General features: G+C 37.3%; 1 protein-coding gene across 1 annotated transcript; it reads left to right on the forward strand.

The window, feature by feature from the left end:
• Window positions 1-956: 956 nt before the first annotated feature.
• On the forward strand, window positions 957-2,812 carry LOC104231816 (nodulin-related protein 2). Its single transcript, XM_009784872.2, has 2 exons — window positions 957-1,589; window positions 2,391-2,812. Exons 1-2 carry the CDS (start codon window positions 1,076-1,078, stop codon window positions 2,576-2,578), a joined length of 702 nt encoding a protein of 233 aa, XP_009783174.1. The 5' UTR covers window positions 957-1,075; the 3' UTR covers window positions 2,579-2,812.
• Window positions 2,813-23,315: the final 20,503 nt, after the last annotated feature.

Raw genomic sequence — 23,315 nt, forward strand, 5'->3', positions numbered from 1 at the left:
ACTAGAAGAGTGGGGGTCTTGGCTTGCCATGCTTTCCAAGAAAAAATCTTCAATATCCTCCAATATGTTTACTATAATTTCAACTTTAGTCCCTACGGTTTTGTTAAAAGTTCTATTTCATGCTCTTTTTTTTTTGGGTCTCCAAATAAGGAACTTTAATACTCATTATTGAACTAGAGAAGTCATATATGTACATATGAGCAGAAATCTCATTTTACAAGTCAATTGGAGGATACACACATTCCTATGAGACTTCATTTAGCAAAGAAATAATAGGGAAAAGTGAGTTAGACTTAAGTGTATTTTGTATGAAGTAAACTATTTTTTAATATTTTCGTATTTAGTTGGATTAACTATTTTAAAAAATATTTTTCATCTAAATTTCCGACTAAAAGAAGAAGAAATATTTTTCAAAATTCTTTTTCCATCATTTTTCTCACTCCATCTCCTCACCCCGCCACCCCCACCCCTAACCTCGCCACCGCCATCTCGGCCCCTAGACCTTGACCAATTATCCTCCTTGCCATCGCCACCTTGGCCCCTAGACCCTAACCAATTATCCTATTTGTCCTTACCTATTCCGTCTCTCATAATATTTGCCTAAATTATATAATTTTTCAAAAAATATTTTTTGTTACCTAACCAAACACCATTAAAAAAATTTCAAACCTTCTTTTTTTTTTTTTAAAAAAAAGTAAGTAGTAACGTCATTGAAAGATGCACTAATTAACGCATTATCAATTTGAAAAAGAAATAAGTTGATTACATTTTTTAAGACTAGACCAAACTATATAGAGAGGTAAATGGTTTATAGTAGAGTACTAGTACTTTTAAGAACCGAATTGAAATCTAAACGAAAATGCAGGGACGAAAAATGCATTTTTGCTTTCTTGAAGTGGTATTACCGAATTGGGAAAAATCACTATTTATTGGTCGGTATATCAATAATGAAACTTAACGAAAAGCTACCTCTATATATAGCAACTCCATAATATAAACCTCCTCACTATTCAAACCAATCTCCAACACATAAAACACAGTTACTTATTCTCTTCCTTTTTCACAAGAAAATATCATGAATTTCCTCTCATCTTTGGCTAAGAGCGCCGGCGGTCAATCCGCCGACGAGCCTAAGAAAACCGCCGGTGAGGAAGCTTCAACTACTGACCTTTTTTCTAGTGCTAAAGTGTTAGCAGAAGCAGCTCAAAGTCAATTCAACAAAGATTCCGGCAAGATCGATAACAAAAAGGTGGCTGCTGCTGCTGCTGATGTTCTTGACGCTGCACAGAAATATGGAAAGTTAGATGAAACTCAAGGTGTTGGACAGTATGTTGAAAAAGCTGAAACTTATCTCCACGAGTACGGTTCTGCTAACCCATCCACCACCACCGATGCCGCCGCTGCAAAGGCTCCGGCAGCCGCACCAGATACCGAAGAAACAAAGGCACCGGCACCGGCTCCGGCGGCAGCAGATACTGAAGAAACAAAGGCACCGGCACCGGCTCCTGCGGCAGCAGATACTGAAGAAACAAAGCCACCGGCACCGGCGGCAGTAGATACTGAAGAAACAAAGCCGCCGGCACCGGCAGGTTAAGATAATTTAATTAAGTAGTACTTTCTCTGTCGCAATATATGGAGTAATATATAAGTGGACTTGCCAAAGAAAAAAAGAAATATTTTGAAATTTGGAATCTAAAATAAGTCATAAGATATTTGTATAGTGTTAAATTATTGAATTAGTTAATTAAAAGGTTAAATTGTTACTTCTTCCGTCGTCCCATTTTATCGTCCCATTTTATGTAACACCGTTCGAAGTTTGACTCGTCCTAATGTATGTGACGCTATTTGGTTTAAATTTTGAGATTCAAACTCTTAGTTTTTATTATAAATTTGGACATATAATTTTTAAGTTTTTTAAGTATTACTTATATATTGAAAAATTATGTAAAAGATAACTACTACTATAAATTACAATAATTAATCATTCAAATTATTTTAAAAAAATATGAAAAGATGGCATTCAATGAATAATGTGTTTGACTCTCAAAATTTGAAAAATGATAGAGGGGAGTAAGTATAGAAAGATGTATATTATTCTTTTTGGGACTAATTAAACGGGAAAGAGTGTTTATGTAAATCGGAACAAAGAGTGTACTTTTTAATGGTCACATGGTTTGAGATTAACAAACAAAGACTTTGAAAATTTGTAATTTAAAATATACAATAATATTTAAGTTGCTATAAGACTTTTAAATTTGTGATATTAAATATTTATAACATGTGTATTAATAAAATTTTTGTTATTAAAATTAAATTGTGTTCAAATTTAGAAAAAATGTCATTTTTTAGTGATTTGTATTCTGACGACTTGTATGTATCCTTGGACACAGATACCGAAGAACCACCGGCACCGGCACCAGTACCGGCACCGGCACCGGAAGAGAAGGGAGAAGGGTATGGGCAATACGTGAAAATGGCCGAAGGATTTCTGAAACCAGGAGATGGTGAATCGGCGAAAGCATCTGAAGGAGGATCAGATTATCTTAAGATGGCCGGTGACTTCTTAGGCAAGAAGTGATTAGTTTAATCAGATTTTTTTAATAATGGCTGTTATTTTCCAAGTTTTTTTTCTTTCATTTTCTTTGCCACTGTTCAGTGTTCATTACCGGCGGCGAATTTCTCCAGTCGCCGTCGCCGGAGCTGGTTTTTACTTGGCATGTATGTAATTTGTGTGTGCTTTTTTTTTTTTCCAGTATGATTTTTAGAGTGTAATGGAATTTGTGTTATATGGATAAAGTGTGATCTTTTATGATGTTATTGGTGTATATGATATAGCGTGACTCTTAATTATATTTGTCTTCCATTTATTTTTGATGTATTATATATACTAAATAATATAATTATTTTTATGTTATACATTTGGATATAGAGACAATAATTATGAACAATTATATATTTATAGTTTTATATTTTAGATTTTGATATATTTTTGACGTACACAAAGGAAGAAAATAAAATTATAATACATGTTACATATTATTATTGCGATATATATTTGTTGATTATTTGACACAAGTAAATAAGAAATATGTTAATTCTGCCAATTTAATAGGTTGAATTGATACATAGCGCCAAATTCCCTTTATTTTTCTCCATTTCTTTCAATTTTCCTTTTGTAATGCAACTTGAGAAATTACTAAATTGACTAAGAAAGTTTTGGAGATCATGAAATTAATTGGTGGCTTTGGGCAATATTAACTTTGGTTGAAGTTGGAAAAATATTGAAGTTAAAGTTTAAAAAGTTAAAGTTTGTCTTTTAGATATAAATTTTACTTAAAAAAACCTATAGTTCGATACTTCGGTAAGTAAAATATCAATTAGCTTGAAATATTTTAAGTTTTCTTATCATCATCAGTAAACTTTAATTCACATTGATCATATGCGAACGTAGTTTTAAAAAAAATATATCAACATATATTAATTATATATGTGAGCAAGCTGACGAGTTCGTACGGAGTCGTTACACGTCTTTTGGATCCCAGCTTTCAGCATATATTAATTAAGTAGATAATCAGTTTAATCTTCAAATTAAATGATTTTTACAATCTTTTAAGTTCAATTGATATTTATCAAAAAAATTATATTTAATTAGTATAAAAGTGATCAAATATAAAATATTTTACGTGCCGTGGAATCAGGGCCGGCTAATGCGTTGAGCAGTAAGGTTTTTAGGGCCCCCATTTTTTTAAAAATAATAAGTTTATCAGTATTTAAAAAATATTAATATTAAGTACTTTTAATACAAAAGTAGAGTTCTTAATATAAATAAAAAGACAGATCTTTAGATACATAAATAAAGTAATAATTTGACTTGCTTAAATATGGGGAGATGAATAGTTTTCCCAACTTTCCAATTTTTCACTTCTTACTCTTTCATTAAATAACGTATAAAAATTTTACTCTCCCTTTCTTAATTTGTCCAAGTCAATCTTCCTTTTCCCAATCTCTTCATATTTCAAAAAGCCCTACATATTTTTTGTATTTTTCTTTAATATTCTTACTCACCTTCTTTCTTCCAGAAATTTAAGCTTCCAATAGTTCTATACTTCCATTGCTCTAAAAAATCTTATCTAAAATTAACAAATCTCAAGAAAGATTAAATGAGTTGTCTATATTATCAATTGAAAATGAATTATTAGGGAAAATCGATTATACAAAGAATTATTAACACTTTGTATCTCAAAAAACTAGAAAAATAAATTTTAAATAAAAACATATCATATAACTTTCTTTTAAATATTTAGGTCTCATATTAAACTTTAACTTTGGGCCACGTTTATATTTGAACGTCCTGCCTGGAATAAATTTGTTTCTCTTGAATGAGAGTAAAATTATAACTTATAGTACGAGAAAATTCTTTTTCCTTGGTTGTTCGTATTCTACGCATGCATTTTATTTTATCTGAATAATAACAAGGCCGAAGCTGTAGGGGGAGAAATTCAAAAATAATCAGATTTATAACTGGTCGTTCAAAAATAGTCCAGTTTCAAAAGTAATCGAAATTTAGTCACTTTTTATGTAAAAATAAATTTGAGCGAAAACACTGTTCAAAATCCGGAAAATATGCCAGTATATTATGCTGGAAATTCCAGCACAAGTATACTTGAACTCCAGCATATTATACTGGAGTTCCGGGATAAGTATGCTGGAACTCCAGCATAATATGATGGAGTTCCAACATAAATACACTAGAACTCCAGCATAATATACTGAAGTTCTAGCAAGTATATTTGTCCAGCATAATATACTGGAGTTTGGAGCACTGGTGCCCCAGTTTCCAATATATTATACTGGAGCCAGCAAAATATACCGATCCAGCATAATATGCTGTAGTTCATACATAGGTGCACCGAACTCCAGTATATTATGCTGGACCGGTCTCTCTTGCAGCAAAATAGTGGCTATTTTTCATTAACTTGGTAAATATTGGCTATTTTTAAATGACCAATCCGAAAACTAACTATACCGTGCTATTTTTACGTCACATTTACACTTTTAGGCGCATATTATTGCTGTCGGGTTATTTACGAAAGGTGTTAGGCAGCAAACCTAAACACGTTCTTTCTATATTAGCCTTTCAATTTACAGGATTCATTTCCTTTTTTCCTTCGTCTGTTTTCATACACGCCTAATTGTCGTACTCTACTACTCTTTGAATACTGAAAATATTTTACTCATCTCCATATTTTGGCAAATAATATACAAGGCTATCAATATGTTTTCTATTTTCTATTTTTTAATCTAACTATTAATAAGGGGGAATAAGCAGGCAACAGGTCAACATGCCTGCTTAGGATATAAAGGGTAGTTTGGTTATTTGAGCTAAAATAGAACATAGTGATTGATTAAAAAGATATGTAGCTCATACATATCTTTTACTAACAGTAGGGGTATATTCACCAATGGCATTTAGCAAACAAAAAAACCAAAAAATATTTATATAGTCGGACTAACTAACAGTGCAAGATACAACGGACTTTGGCCCTCCAAAATCACATTCGCCTCCCCTCTATAACAAAGGATATTTACAAGACAATAGAGGATTTTTCTTTTCTGTTTTTTGTTTTTACGACACAGAATTTTGAATAGAAAAAATAACGCTACAAAATATCTTACTAATATTTAAACTAATTTTTATTTACTACTTATATTTTACAACTGTAAATCACGTGTCCATTCCTCAATTATCCAACTCTAACTCATAGCTGCTCCCCATATTCTGTATTAAGCTTTCTGATTTTTTACGATTATTAGGGTATTTTTGCTACTAAACAAGAAAATGTTCTACCTTAGATTATTTCCTAATCAGTTTTTAAAATATAGTTAGGTAATATACCCTGAAGGAGGACGTCACCATATCATCTTGTGAATTGGAGGTTTAAAACCCCCCCCCCCCCCCAACCCCAAAAAAAAAATGCAGATCAAGTGGACCTTTGCTTAAATTAGGAAGTGATTACATCTCTATACTAATTTTCAACTAGGTTTTAAACAATAGTCTTAAAATCAAGGGCGGACGTAGAGTATAGAATATGGGTTTCCGGGAACCCAGTAACTTTTGCATAGACCCTGTATTTATATTAAGAAATTTATTAAATATTTATAAATATCTAACTGTGAACCCAGTTATTATTACATATTAATCTAAAATTACGGTAGGAACCCATAAGCCTCAAATCCTAAATCCACTTAAAATTAGCTAATGGTGTACTTCTCCCCTTTATCAAATTTATAAATATAGATACTTAGAAATGCAAGAAAGAAAAGCAAAAAAGTTTTATAATACTATATAACAATATGTTAGCATTTTTAGACTATCTATAATAAAAGAATGTCACAGTAAAATAAACGATTTTTTTTCATAAATAAAATGGCCGGAGTATTAATTATGAATCTTTCATTTTTCTAGATTAAATATGAATACAAAAAGATTATGAAAGTAATAATACCCGAAATGAATTGAAATGGCGATTGTCCATGTGTTAAATGGAAAGATTTGGAGGTACAACGTGTAATGCTTTTTTGGATATTTCTTGTAATTTTTAAACTTAGATATATCATAAAAGTAAATCTCACAGATAGATATATTGTGAAACTTTACCAAAATATTCTCGCGTCACATAATACAGCACGAGCCAACCTTCACTAGTCTAGCGTATAAGCAACAATGATTCAAATCATTCTTTACTACTGTAATTTTTTTTTATTGGTTTTCTTATTATTATTATTATTATTATTTTGATGTCTAACCTTTTTACCTTTGTATTTTTCAAATTTATTTTGAAAATATTTTTCTTGAGCCAAGGATCTATCGAAAACAACATTTTTATTTCTTAAGGTAGGAATAAGGTGTGCGTATACCTCACCCTCCTAAGACGCCACGTGTAGAAATACATTGGATATGTTGTTGTTGTTTTTTAATTATCTTTGTATAAGTTGTTTTTTCCTGTTTAACATAACGTCTGATTATTTTTCTATGGAATATAAGGGCCACGAGAAAGTCTTTACATATACAAATGCTTGGGCCGCCTAGTTATTAATGAAGCACCAGCAGAACCTTTACTGTTGAATTTATTTTAGCAGTTGGATTTATAGCATATGGAATTTGCATGAACAAGCACAAAATGACATAGGTGATGAGACATAATTTCTTAAAACTAAAATTACAAATATAACAAGGATCGTACACTTCAATAAGATATATAATTATTGAGTACTCTAAAAACTTAGCTTATGTTAATATTGTTTACCCGTAAAACGGTACAGTTGAATTTATACGTAGTTTATTGACTAGGAAATCGATTTGATCCCAAATTAAGTAAGAATACAAGATTTAGCGTTAAAATTGAGATATGACGATAGAGAGCTTGGTTCCGGGAACAGAACTTCCGAAGGCAATAATAACGATCTTAATGAGCAAGAAAATGAAATTTTTATTGAGGTTTGAACAATATATCACATAAGTTTGTCAGATTTTTTTTACAATGGTTGTTGAGCTCACTATTTATAATTGCACATAGGGAACAAAGTCCTAAGATCAAGCTCCTCTTAAATGACAATTATGGTGTCTTTGAATAATGTATAACGACATACTATGAATGCCATATTCTCTATAACAGACTACGTACTTAATGCTATAGAATATTCTCCATTAAATGTTCCCGGTGGCAAGCCTTTATGATCAATATTCCCTTCGGGGACAACCGAGATTGTTGTCCCCGGATTCGATTTCTATTTGCCTTGTTTTTCATCTGTCTCCGATTCCACGTGCCGCTCTATTATGTGAGTATTTAATATGAACATATTTTGTCCTATACAGATAGTACCCCTGCTTTCTGGTGGCACATCCTTATGTCACCGGGAAGTTGATGAAGATACCTTTCTTGGCGAAAAATTCTTTGACCCCCTCTAAAAAATTTCTGACGGTTGATTAGACGCACGTCTCTTTGTAAATAATGCCCAGAACATACGTCATCCGATAATTTAGCAACCCTTTTGCCAGTTCTCGAGGTAATCATAGTCACTATTTTAGCCTCCTATTCCTTTACTTATAAGCATCAATCTTCTTCTTTTAACACTTCATAATTTTACAAACTATCTCAAACTTTCTTACTCAACTTACTATTGCTTTCAACCTCCTTCTTCAGAGAAAACCTTATTTCCCTTTGTTAACTATGGCTTCTTCTTCCAAGAACTCTAGTTCTTCAAAGAACAACGAAAGTATTGATGATATTGCTCCTCCTACGGTCAGCACCATTATCCCCATAAGTCTTACTATGGCCAAGGACTTCGAAGAGAAGTTCCCTTCTGCTAACTCCCGCACATGGGCTGTTGGTGTATATCTTTCTTTCGTCCGTTCATCTAGCATCCTTGATGTGAATGAAGATTGTGGTTGCCATGATCTGGACATCATTGCTCCCGATCTAGCGGAGTGGCTAACCTTCCCTAAGAAGGTATTTATGTATGTTTATACGTACCGCTTTACTTTGGACTTGTTTTCATTGAGCGAGGGACTTAACTCTGTACTCTTGGAGTTTTATTTCCGTTACCAGGTCTGATTGGCACAGGTGAGCCTTTCTGTGTGGCAGACGGTAGCCTATCTTCGGTGGCTATGCTAGGAGACCCAAGAAGAGCTTTCAGTGGCTCGACTGATGAACCTTTATTCCCCATGAATTTTTCCTGGGGGAATGGCAAACTTCAGCAAACGTGGTCACCATGCTTTGCTCACCAACATAGATGATGGCAACGACCGTGGAAGGATGGAGAGGTTCGTTGTAGTTGCCACAAGGGACATCATCCGGGCCACAAATCCATCCTTCCCTGAATCATGGAATCGTACTCGTAAGTTCAACGTTTTTCCTCTATTCTGGTTAAAGGTTGTCTTATGCTATCACTGATCCTTTCTTATTTCATTATTTCAGCAACTCAGTGGACACCACCTAGGTTTGAAGGCTTGGATTAGTGGGTCTAAAAAATTCTGTAGATTACCATGCCTGAGACCCGCCGGTGGAAAAATTGGCCCTTAAATATGAGTGAAAGGTCAAAAATCATGGTAAGTCGACCCTTGAACTAATCTTGCTTCTGCCTAGCATATAAGAAAATTAACTAACTTCTATTTCTGTCAAATTCAGATCTATCGCAGAGCTCTGTTACCATCCCTGAGGAGGACGTTTTGGCTGATTCCACGGAGGCGGCGAGGTTGCTGCAAGAGGCTTTTACCTAAATGGGTGCCATCAGATCTGCTTATTGTGCAGGTGCTTCTTCTTGGAATCCCCGACCGGAGAACAAGCAACAAAAAGGCGACATTCCTTTATGACCGAGGTCAAAAATAAAGAGGTGAAGAGCGCCGTGCCCGATCCTGATGTAGCCACTGTGGTGATGGATGATGATAGGGAAGCTAGTGATAAAGGGGCTTCCCTATAGAGAAGACGTCGACCTTTATTAGCTTTACAGAGTGCTCAACCTGTTGAGCTAATAACACCAATTGATGATGACGGCCAAACGCTCTAGCAGGGATTTGATATGGTGGAGGATGCCAACTCCTGCGACCAAGCCCCAATCGTTGTTCCCAGTACTACGTGGCTGACTACCGAGCCTCTTACGTCTTCAGTTGTTGAGCAACCAATAATTAGCACTGTGTTTTCCACACCTGCTTCCCAACCTGCAAAGCCATTACCTTCATCTCCTTTTTTGCCAATTTTGCCTTTTCCACCAGCAACAACTACATCATCTCCACTGGCCGCAGTCGTCCGAGAGGAGGATATCCCTCTTCCCCAGTCCCAGTCCATAGGAATTTGGGGCATAACTATTCGGTCCTCTTTGCAGATCCTCAGAGGAGGCGGAGCGTCTCTCTCTCGGTTTCTACTGAATGTCATCCGCTGTCCTGGCTGGTTGAACTTGCTAATTACCTGAAGCCTCCGGCAACAGAGAAGGATAGGAATAAAATATAGTCTTTCAGGAAGACACGATTTTTAATCTGTACCTTTGTTTTTCAAGCTAACTTCCTTGATTTTGAAGGCCTTAAGAGGTTTATCCTTGACAAGGAGAGACTCACCTCCAAGCGGGATCAATTGTCGGCCGAGCGGGATCCAATTTCTGCTTGCCTCCCAAAACTAGAAACAAAAGCTACCGAGGCCGTTGAGTTAGAGACTTGGTTGCAGCAGAGCGAGCAATAAGTAGTTACCCTCATCCAAGAGACCGCCAAATTAAGGGTACAAATTTCAAGAGGCCAAGGCAAAGTGGTCCGAGGTCTAGAATGGTGTTCTTGCTACTACCGATCGTGAGGTTGCCTCTACTGAAATAATAAATAATTTGGAAGCATCCATGAACTCCAAAGGTGAAGAGGCTGCTACTGCGGAGCAGAAACATGCCCCGATGGAGGAGAAGTATAAGAAGGTCATAGAGCATAATAAAGTTTTTAACTCCACTATCCGTGATCTTGATGTTAGCCTTCAAGCTGCTAGATCCGAGCGGAAAAACCTTTTGACTGAGGTTGACTAGCTTAAGGAAGAGCTTCAGCGCCGAGCGACTTCCTTCACTGTTGAAAAGATATATTCTAGTTATAGCATGAGGAGAAAAACCTTGGAAGAGGCCAAAGCGAGTGTCATTGACTTTGATGCCAAAATCACCAAGGCCCGTGAGCTGGAGTCAATTGCCCGAAGGGGTATCCCGGTCCAATATGATATGACTAACTCTTCTGGTTTCGGTTCGGAATTCTCGAGAAATGAAGAAGAACTTGAAGGGGATGATGACAAAGGTCAAGATCTCGATCCGACAGCAAATCCACCTACTTCTACTAGGGGCACAAATGTTTCTCTTCCCTGGATTCTGGGGATGCAGTAGTTTAGCTTTTTGCATTTTTTTACTTCATATTTTTGTATTTGTGCTGCTTGACATGTTTTTATATAGAAGTACTTTTTTGTTTAAGTATTGCACAAGTTTTTCTCGTTGCGTCGAATTATGCAACGCGTCAGGTGAATTTTGCTCCAATAACATTTAGATTTTGGGCATAAATTCTTCCGGAATCAACCCTTTACTGTGAGAGTTTCATAAGAGAGGGCCCTCTTATATTTGTGATGCTCTTGAAGAGGACATCTACTGTTCATTCCACCACTAGCATTTGAATTACTTGTTTAACTTTTAAATGATAAAATTAATTCATCGTTCAGAAAGAAACAAGATAAAAATAAAAGGACTTTATTTTATTCCTTTCACTTTTACATAAGCAGTACATAAGCATTCGTTGTGCTAGAAAGAAATTGCCACTACTTGTGGCTAATTTGTACAACTTATTTCTGTGGGGCTGGCCGTGTAGTCCCTGGTCCTGATGATACATCTTTGTTTCTGGATTTTGAAGTCCCCGCTTGTGCGGTATTTATGTTGTTGTATTCTTATACTATCCCCCCAGTGTTCGATTGTGAAGAATGCAAATTTGAACACTGGAAATCTTGCTTCTTTGAATATCCCACTAATGAATGGTTGGATAATCTTTGGTTCGACAACAAGCTTCACTTACCATTAGGAACTTTGCTATAGAGCCAATTACTATCTAACCACCCCTAGTGGTTTGCACTCATGAATGTTCGAGTAATCTTTGACCCGATAGCAAACTTTACTTCTCGTTAGGAACTTTGCTACCAAGCAAAATATTTTCCAACTGTCCCGTAGAAGTTCTCCACTTTCATGCCTTGTTGTTTAAAGGTCTTATTTTTGCTGACGATGTTTCCTTTGTAGTATGCTTTTCGTTATTGCCTCATTGAAAACCTTGCCAGAAAAACCCAATTGGGACAAAAACTAGACGAAGGGAAAAAGAGTGCAGCACATACTTTCATTATAGGCAGTGCTCATTAGCAATAGTATTTTTTGAGGTGTGCCACTTTCCAGTTGCTCGGAAACTTTACTCCGTCTTGGTTTTTCAATTCTTATGATACTTTCCCAGTGACAACTGAAACCCGGTAGGGGCCTTCCCACATCGGACCTAGCTTTCCCGAGTTAAGTTACTTGATGTTTTGAGTTACTTTCCTTAAAAACAAGTCTCCCAATTTGAAATGTCGTAGATTGGTTTTTCTATTGTAATATCTTTCCATTTTCTGTTTTTGGGCCACCATCCTTATATGTGCCAAGTCCCTGAGTTCGTCAAGTAGCTCCAATATAATCATTAATGCTTCGTTGTTTGCTTCTTCGTCTGCCCAGAAATATCTCATGACAGATTCTCCTACTTATACCGGGATCAATGCTTCTGCTCCGTATATGAGAGAGAAAGGTGTCTCCCCCATTCTTTATTTGGCCGTTATTTGGTATGCCCATAGTACTCCCCGTAGCTCTTCAGGCCATTTGCCTTTGGCTGCTCCCAATCTCTTTTTGAGATTTTGGATAATAACCTTGTTTGTTTATTCTGCTTGACCATTTGTGCTCGGATGGTAAGGTGATTATATGATTCTTTTGATTTTTAGGTCTTTAAGGAATTTTGTGTTCTTTGCGCCTATAGATTGTGGCCCATTATCGCATGATATTTCTTTTGGTATCTCGAACTTGCAAATAATGTTCTCCCACAGGAAATCTACCACTTCGCGCTCGTCGTTTTTTTGGTAAGGACCTGCTTCAATCTACTTAGAAAAGTAGTCACTTAAAATCAAAAGAAATCTTACCTTACCAGGAGCTGGAGGCAGCAGACTGACTATGTCCATCCCTCATTTCATGAAACGCAGGGAGACAAAATTGAATGCAATAACTCTGCCGGTTGATGTACCAACAGTAGTGTGTGGCGTTGACACTTTTCGCATTTCCGAACATATTCCCTATCATCTAATTCCATTCGGGGCCAGTAGTATCTTGCCCCAATAAACTTTAATACTAGTGAGTCTACACCATAGTGATTTCCACTAATCTCTTCATGAACTTTGCCCCAATGGCCCTTGCAAAGACTTTCTATTTAATTGGCCTCCCCTGAAGTAGTATCTGGACACTTTAGTACACAACATCCGGGATGCCTTGGGATCTTTGGGTAGCTTCCCGTGCTCGAGATAATCAATGATCTCATTCCTCTAGTCCTAGACTAAATTGGACACAATTACATCATAGTAACCATCCGCGTCCAGTACCGAATGCATAAGCTATACGACCGTACCGGAGTTCAATCCCTTCATTTCCGTGGATGATCCCAGATTGGCTAGTACATTTGCTTTCGCATTTTCTTCCTTCGGGATGTGTGTAATTGACCATTCCCTGAGCCGTGCGAGCAGACCCTGGACTTTCACTATATATTGTTACATACGCTCCTCTTTGGCTTTGTAGATTCCGTAGACATAATTTACTACCAGTTGGGAATCATGTAATGACCTGACCAGTCATTTTGAGTTCTACTATGCCGTTCGGTAGTTTGAGGCCTTGAGTAGATTCACTTCATATTTTATGACTTGTACGTGTGGTCGGAATTGAATTTTGGAATGTTAGGAGTTGATTAAAAATGAAAAATTCTCAATTCGGAAGCTTTATATTGGAAGAGTTGACCAAGGTTTGACTTTTGGCTAAATCACACCGGAATCGGGATTTGAAGCTTCCAATAGGTTTGTATGATGAACTTGAACGTATGTTCAGGTTGAGTATGGGGTCGCCCAGGGACATTTCAACCCTTATTGTGGAATGTTGGCATTTTGAAGATTTTAGAATTTTCTATGTTTGGTTTGAAGTGGACTTTGGTGTTATCAATTTCTGTTCTGAATTCTGAGCCTTGGAATAGGTCCGTATCGTGATTTATGACTTGTACATAAAGTTTAAGCTCATTCCGAGATGCTTAAGTATGATTCAGATGCGTTCGTCGAAGTTTCAAGGTTTGAAAGTTAAAAGAAGGATCTTGGTCGTCGATTCATCGTTTGGATGTTGTTGGGTGTGATTTGAGGCCTCGAGCAGATTCAAGTCATATTTTAGGACTAGTTGGTGTGTTTGGATGGGGTCCCGAGGGCCCCAGGTGTGATTCGGGGTGGTTTTGGAACAAGTTTAGGTGATTTGATGTTGCTAATTGCTGGTGCTGGTGTTGTGCTTCACGATCGTGAGTGGGATTACACGATTGGTAAGTAGGGAGTTTGACTACTTATTTGCACTCTTTTATTTTTGTTTTAGCTCAAAATTTCTTAAAGGTATTCCTGAAACTAATGAAATGTGCTTGCATGTAGGAGTGTTAGAATACGAGCTAAAGAGATGAAAATCAACTCAAGAAGGAGTAATTTTGGATAAGGACAAAGACAAGGCTAGAAAGCAGACCACACAATATTGAGTGCGACCGCAGATCATGAAGAAGACCTCTGACAAGAAATGACATGCAAAGTGCGGACCACATAATTCTGGTGCGGCCGCAGAAGACTAAAATGAGAGAGATGGGATTTTAAGTTCAAGAAGAAATGCAGACCGCACTATTTTTGTGCAGCCGCATAATCAAGAGCACGCCCGCACTCATTTTTATGCGGTCCGCAGAAGTCTCTCACAGCCAAAGCTTAATATCAAGGAGTGCGAACTGCACTATAGTTGTGCGGCCGCAGAAGCAAGAGTGCGGCCGCACTCATAAATGTGCGGTCCGCAGAAGTTGAAGGAGTGCGGCCGCAATCCAGAATTGTGCGGCCGCAGAACTGGAACCTGTCAAGCCAAGTCTCATTGTGCGGACTACATACATTATTTTGTGGCCGCACAACCTTCGCAGAGGCAATTTTGTCAGATATTTTCAGCTTAGTATAAATAGAACTTTTTGTCATTTTTAGATTAAGTTTTATTTTGTGAGAGCACTTGAGCCGTTTTCACTTACTGTATTGGGTAACATTGTACTAGTTTAGCATTTTAATATTAGATTTTCTTCCCTTATCATCTATTATGGATTTTATCTTAGTTTCTTCTTTAATTTCTGCATTTTCCACAAGTAGCTAAATTTCTAGCTAGGGTTGTGACCCAATCCTAGTGTAGGTACTTGATGGGTGATTGATTTAGGGCTTGTTTGTGACTGGGTTAGTGATATTTATCCTAGTTCTTTCTTGAATTCAAGAATTAATGGTTGCAAACATTGATTCATGCCTTTTTGACTTAGTTTCTAGTTAAGAAAGAGAGACTAAGTCTAGGAAAACTTGGCTAACAAGAAATTGGGGTGAACTCAAGAAATTGATAGCCCCAAATTAAGGGTTGAATCTAGAGATAGTAAGACCCGACCTGAGCATTTATCACTTGTTTTGTGCAATACCCATTTGGACTTGAGAAAGCCAAATTGGACAAAATCACTCTAACTACCGAGAGATATTGAGTGGGTAATTGCGTGTGATTGCTATATTACGACCCCAACCAATTAAAATTTTCCTAGAGTTTACAACCCGTTAGGTAACTACCCAGGTGAAAGTCACGACCCTAGACCTTTTATAACTTGAAAAACAACCAAAACCAAAAATATTATCTCTTAGCTTTTCTTTTACAAACATTAGCATAATAAATAGAAGTAAAAACAACAACCAAATATGTGGAAGTGTAATTTGAGGTACATCATACATTCACACAAGGTATATACCTAATCAAAATTCTAACTCCCTATGGATTTGACCCCGACTTGCATTGGGTTTTTATTATTGCTTCGATCGCCTCAGCGATCGTGAAGAAGGATATTGATGGCTTCCTTTTGTGATTCAAAAATGTAAAGGAAGAGTCGCGAACGTGAAGGAGAAATTGTGGGGGGGGGGAGACTTTACCCTATGCGAACGCGACAAGGCAATCACAAACGCGGTGAGTTACTGGGCTTGCAGGTTGCCCTTCGCGAACGCGAATGAGGAGTTCCAGACTGGGGGCAAGTTGGTCAGCGTGAACGCATTGTGTTGTACATGAATGCGATGCTCTGGACTGTTAGGATTTCGCGAACGCGACTAGGGGCACACGAACGTGATGAAGGACGAGCATGGGCAGATTTGTTTTAAAGCGGGATTTGGCTTATTTTTATCTTTTTTTCTTCCATGTGAGCCGACTTTGGGGTAATTTTGGGGTTCCATTTTCATAATCTATCTTGATGTAAGATATTTATACATATTGTGAGTTAAATACATGGGTTATATGTGGATTTAAAACATGAAAAGTTATGAACATCGTGGGATTTTAGTAGAAAACCTAGGATTTGATATTTTTGGATTTTGACCATAAAATTGGATATGGAATTAGGAATAAATTATATATCTGAGTTCATGGTGTTATGGGTAATGATTATCTTCAAGAAGTTTTGGAATCCGGGCACGTGAGCCCGATGGTTGATTTTGTTGACTTTTCGAGTAGAGTTGAGAATTATTATAAATTAATTAATTATGAGTGTTGGAGTATATTTTTATTGGTTTTCATGTTGTTTGAATAGTCCCGGATAGTTTGGCTTTGAATTGAGGAGTTAGAGAGGCATTGGAGCAGGTTATTAGAACTTCGGAGCAAGTAAGTCTCCTATCTAGCCTCATGAGGGGAAGACTTCCCCTAGGTATCAAATTATTATGTGCTACTAGTTGTGAGTTCTACGTAAGCACGAGGTGATGAGAGTCTGCACGTAGCTAAAATATGTTTATGTCCAGGTAGACTTATGACTCTATCATGTAATATTGGAATTATTTGAACTCAATTTGCTAGCTTAATTAATTGAATTTATAATTGAAATTGATTTAGGAATATATTAGGCCGAGCTTTATCACCTTGAGTTGTTTGGTAATATAATTGATAAACGCTCAAAGTTATATTCACTTTATGCTCTTGTACATGTGTTATAAGCACGTGTCTCGTAATTCAATAAGTTTCTTCCTTTCCTGTGGATCAGGCCGAACACCTCGGCAGTATATTGAGATGCCTCTCTGGTTTGCGTCGGTCGATCCTCAGCAGTGTACACATCACTCTAGATCGGGCTGTATGACCTCGGCATAATCGTGCGTAATACCGCTAGGAGTCCGAATACTCGTGAGATGCCCCTTTTATTGAGACCTAGTATTTATATGGTATTCCTTATTTGTTTGAGATTACATTTGATATATTTTTGATCTGTTGAGGTAGCCTATGGGATTTGAGAGATTTATATCGTTAAAAGAAATGTGGAGGATTATGTTAGTTACAATTTTACCCCATTATTATTTATTACTATTGTGCTTCGTATCTGTTTATGATTTTCCATATTGATTTATTGGATCACTAGTAAGTGTCGATATCGATCACTCATTACTACTTCTTCGGGGTTAGGCTAGGTACTTACTGAGTATACGTTGATTGACGTACTCATGCTACACTTCTGCACTAAATGTGCAGGATCTGACATAGTCATTTGGGCGTGTAGGTACAACTGTTGAGGGAACTTTATGGTGAGCTATATTTTATGATACGATTCACAAAACACATAGTTTTCATCATATTTATTTACTTTATTCTGTCTAACTTGTATTCCAGACAGACATTGTATTATTATTGTACTCTTTAGTAAATGCTCATCACTTATGACATAATATTTTGGGATAATCTAGTTGATATATACGGATTTGCATATTATTTTCATCATTTTTTCTTTATGCCTTACTAATTATGTACGAATCCATGATTTTAAATGCATAAATTTCTTTACTTAATAAAATTTGTGATTTCAAAAGTAATAAAATGAACAATCAACGTAATAGTTCACCGTTGGCTTGCCTAACAGCGTCGTTGGGTACCATCACGGCCTATAGAGGGTTTTAGGTCATGACAAATCACATTTGATTTCGATGACCTCGGAGTCCAGTCCCCTGACCAGCTCGAGTCCTGCAATCAAAGCCTCATAGTCGGCTTCATTGTTAGTCAGATGAATGACTTGCCTTAGGGTTTCTCCCGAAGGCGCAATTAGTACTATGCCAAACCCGGACCCTGTCACATTGGAAGCTCCGTACGTGAAAAATGTCCAAACTCAGATGTCGATTCTGACACCATCACTTCTTCTTTGGTAGCCAAAGGCAACAGTCCTGGGCTAAAATCGGCCACAAAGTCAGCCAAAATTTGTGACTTAATCGCATTTCTAGGTTTATATTCTATGTTGAATTCACAAATTTCGACTGCCCACTTGGCCAGTAGCCCTGAAAGTTCAGGTTTGTGAAGGATATTCCGTAGGGGAAAGGTTTTCACCACGGCTATCAGATGACATTAAAAATAAGGCCTAAGCTTCCGAGCAGTGACTACAAGAGCTAAGTCAAGTTTCTCAAGATGTGGGTAGCGAGTTTCTGCTCCCATTAAAATTTCACTAATTTAATAAATAGGAGATTGCGTACCTTTGTCCTCACGGACTAAAACAACAGTTACCGCTACCTCCGAGACCGCTAAGTAAATCAACTATTGTTCGCTTTCCTCCAGTTTTGATAATAATGAAAGACTCGATAAATACCTTTTCAAATCCTTTAGAGACCACTGGAATTCTGGAGTCTCATCGAAGTTATTCTTCTTTTTGAGAAGTGAAAATAAGTGATGACATTTTTCCGAAGACCGAGAAATGAATCTGCTTAAGGCGGCCAGTCTTCCTGTCAACCTTTGAACTTCTTTTACGTTTGATAGTTGGTCAGGGATGTCCTCAATGGCTTTGATTTTATCGAGATTGATTTCTCCCCCTTTGCGATGCCATGAACCCCAATAACTTACCGGAGCTAACTCCGAATGTATTCGGGGTTAAGCATCATATTATGGTTCCTTAGGATGTCAAAGGTTTCTTGTAGGTGTTTAAGATGATCACCTGCATTCAAATACTTAACCAACATATCATCTATGTAAATTTTCATGATTTTACCTATTTGCTTCTCAAACATTTTATTTACAAGTCTTTGATAAGTGGCTCGACGTTCTTAAGCCCGGAAGGCATCACATTATAGCAATATGTGCCGAAGTTTGTTATGAACGAAGTTTTTTCCTGATCCTTCGGGTTCATCTTGATTTGGTTGTACCCGGAGTAAGCATCAAGGAAACTCATCAACTCATGCCCGGCCGTCGCATCAGTCATTTGATCAATGTTTGGCAATCAGAACGAGTCTTTTGGGCACGCCTTATGTAGGTCCTTACAGTCTACGTACATACGAAATTTATTCTTCTTCTTGGGAGCTACTACCAAGTTACCTAGCCAGCCAGGATGCTTTAACTCCCAGATCAAACCGATATTAAGCAAGTGATTTACCTCTTCTTTGACGAATTTGTTTCTAAACTTGGCAATGAGGCATTTTTCTGCCTCACCGAAGGGATGTTAGGGTCCAGACTTAACTTATGCACGACCACTTCTGGTGGGATACATGTCATATCCGCATATGACCATGCAAACCAGTCAACATTAATTTTAAGAAATTTTATGAATCCTATCATGAGCTCGGGATTTAGTCCTGTCCCCAAATGAAACTTCCTTTACAATAACTTATCGAATAACGCAACTCATTCAAGTTCTTCCGCTGTGGACTTTGTTGCATCTATTTCTTATGGTACCTGGAAATATCTTGGTACCTGATAACATTCTGATGACTCCTCCCCCCTACTGACTTCATTTGGCTTGGGAGGGGTGTGTCGGCTCCTATGATTGATATGTCACATACTCTTACCTTTGCTACTGGAAATTGAGATTGCGTTCATCTCCTTTATTGCCGATTGATCTCCTCTTATCCGTTTGATTCCCTTTGGGGTTTGGAACTTCAGAAGTTGATAGTAGGTTCATGGCACAACCTTCATCTCGTGCAGCCATGATCTTCCCTAAATGATATTGTAAACTATATCACTGTCTACTACTTCGAAAAAGGGTCGTCTCCACGCCCCTTCGACATTCTTAGGCAACATAATTTCTCCTCAGGTTGTCATGCTTTCTGGATTGAACTTGGTGAGGAGATTTGTGGCCGGAATGATACTTTCGGTCAACTTGGCTTGCTCCAGTACTCTTCATTGGATAATATTGGCTGAACTTCCACTGTCCATCAAAACACGTTTAATTTTAAAATCTAAAACATTAAGAGAGATTACTAGGGCATTGTTGTGTGGTAGTAAGAGTCCATATGCGTCCTTTGCTATGAAGGTGATGTAGTCCTTAGAGACTTCATGGAGTCTCTTGCTATGGGTTATTGATACCTTCATCTTTTTAGTTGCCGAGAAAGTTACACCATTAATCTCGTTCCCCATCGAAAATCATGTTGATGTCAGATAAGGGGATCTTCTCCTGCTTTCGAGGGTTCCGGGTTTTCTCGGTTGTGGCCGTAGTTGTTCCTAGCCCCGTCATTTAAGAATTCTCTGAGATGGTCATTTTTCAGCAAAGTTGCCACCTTCACGCGCAAATGCCGGCAGTTCCCAGTCCGGTGGCTGTTGGTCTCATGGTACTCGCACAATAAATTAGGATCCTTCTGACTGGGATTAGATCTCATTGGCCTAGGGAACCGTGCTTCCTTAATGCTCCTCATGGAAAATACTAGTTCCCCACGCTGACGTTGAAGTTGTATTTGGATAATCTGGGGTAAGTGGAGACTCAAGAGCTCGATACCTCTTTGTTCTGCAATGATATGTTGTTCCGACCGTGATCAGCTCTCCTATCAGTAGTGAATCTATCCCTGATCGAAAACCTCTACAGCGTCCTTTGGCCCTTTCATAGGGTAAAACTGACCTCTAGAAGTCCGTCGATCTGTGTCAAAATCATCCTTCAATTTCTCTTTATTCTTCTCTAGATCTTGACCTTTGGTTGATGCTGGGAAACTGAGCTGGTTATCCTCAATTCTTATCTTCGACTCGTACCGGTTGTGAACATTCACCTATGTTGTTTCCTGGAACTCGAGCAGACTTTCTTTCAATTTTTGGGAAGCATCGAAACTTCTCAGATTCAGCCCTTTAGTAAACGCTTCAACTGCCCATTTGTCTAGTACAACCGGTAATAACTTCCTTTCTTTCCAGAATCTGGTCACGAACTCCCGCAACAATTTAGACTCTCCTTGTGCTATCCTGAATATGTTGGTATTTCGGTCCTGTACCTTCATTTCCCCGGCATAGGCCTTGATAAAAGACCGCGAGCATCTCGAAGGAATCTATTGTGTGCTCAAGTAAAAGCGAATACCACGTCAGGGCCCTTTTCGTGAGGGTTTTCCCAAATTTCTTCAGTAAGATTGACCTAATCTCGTGCAGAGCTAAGTCATTCCCCTTCACTATTGTTGTATAGGTGGTGATGTGCTCATGAGGATCCGAAGTCCATCATATTTCGAGACGTCTAGCATCTTGAACTGCTTCGGGATCAACTCTAGCGTCGCGCTTGGTTTAAATGGCAATTGGGTGTATTTCTTTGAGTCCCGTCCTTTCAATACTGGTGGTGCAACCGGTATCTGATCCATTCGGGCATTTATTTCTCTCATAAACCGCATGAGTTCGGTTTTAAAGTGATCATTCTCATTGTTACTACTGGATCCGCTACTATTTCCCCCGGGCCCTGTCAAAGCCGACTTCTCCCCTCGGGGTATTTTTGTTAACCCTCTGCGTTGTTTGGTTCGCTGGAGCACCGGGAGGAGCTGGTCCTCGTCCATTAACGTTGTTGGAAGCGCCTGACAACGCCTGCCTCAACTTTGTCATGACCTGATCGTGTCGTGACAGATGGCCCATAATAGCCTTTTTTTGCTCTCTCAGGAATCTTAACTATTTTGGCAGCGTGCTCGTCTTCAGCATCATCAGGGGTTGCCTCTCGAATATGTCGTGAATATTATCCGCCATGGACTTGTGTGGCCTCATACCCCTCGTTGCGGTATCACTGATCGAGTCTTCATACTGAGGCTGATTTCCTTAGGGCCTCAACATTATATGGGATGTTGACATTGTTATCTTCCATTTTTTAATGATTTGCTGTGAACAAAGAATCAAACAGGTTAGTAATATATGCAAGGATCAATCCAATTACGCAATTGTCTAAGCCCCACGACGGACGCCAAACTATTTACTCGTAAAACGGTACAGTTGAATTTATACATGATTTATAGACAAGCGAATCGATTTGATTCCAAAATAATAAATAAAATTAAATAAAAATACAAGATTTAGCGTTAAAATTTAGATGAGAGTACAAAGAGCTTGGTTTCGGGAACAGAGCTTCTGAAGGCAGTAATAACGATCTTAATGAGCAAGAAAATGAGAATGTTATTGAACTTTGAACACTATATCACATAAGTTTGTTAGAAAGTTCTTTTTTTTTACAATGGATGTTGAGCTTACTATTTATAACCGCACCTAGAGAACAATGTTCTAGGATCAAGCCCCTCTTAAATGACAATTATGGGGCCTTTAAAGAATGTGTACGGCTGGCTATGAATGTCATATTCTTTGTAACGGACTACGCACTTAATGCTATAGAATATTCTTCATTGAATGTTCCGGATGACAGGCCTTTATTGCTATATAACTAATCCCGGGATTAATTATATCGCAATTTTATCCAACCAAACGTTGGATAAACTCATTTAAACTTAATCCCTGAATTAATTATCCCTTATCCCTTTTACGAAACCAGCCCTTAGTTCTGAGTAAAGTCAAAGAGACCATTGCACGCATAGTATATATGAGAATGTATAAGACATACTGTAAAAAAATAGTAAGGGTTGTTTGGTAATTTGGTAGCTGGTTATAGGATTATTCACGTATTATGAGCAACATAACTAATATCATATATATTTGGCAGACTTTTAGTTACTTAGTATAGAAGTCAGCAAAACCAATGTTATGTTTGGTTGTTTTTTCCATTAGAAGTATAAGTAATGCATAGATAAGTTTGTACAACAAATCTATGGGAGTATCATTTATGCAAGGTAAAATATGGAATAACTAATACATGTATTAGTTATACATGAATTAGACAATCAAATGACCAACAAACCCACATATTTTAAATTACATATGTATAATTAAAATAAAGTAAACATTTAACATAAACAAAAAAATCTCTACCTTACAATCTATAAATTACTTATCCATGCATTAATAATCCTTATATAACTAATTTCTTCATAATTAGATCATGCATAACAAAATCTTGTATAATTGATCCTTGCATAGCTAATTTATCCATAACTATTCCTGATATTACTAATACCCCTAAGTAATTTATTCCCCTAGATTCCAACTCGTAGTGAGAAGTTAGAAAGAAAGGTACTTGGTATAACATTTCCTATTTTGAAAAAATAAACATGCTTTAGGTATACATCCTTCTTCCTTTTTTCTATTTTTTTTACTTTTTTTCGAAATCAGCGTGTGTTCATAAAATTTCCGATTTTCAC

This window comes from Nicotiana sylvestris, chromosome 10 (assembly GCF_000393655.2).
Source record: "Nicotiana sylvestris chromosome 10, ASM39365v2, whole genome shotgun sequence".
Lineage (NCBI taxonomy): Eukaryota > Viridiplantae > Streptophyta > Magnoliopsida > Solanales > Solanaceae > Nicotiana > Nicotiana sylvestris.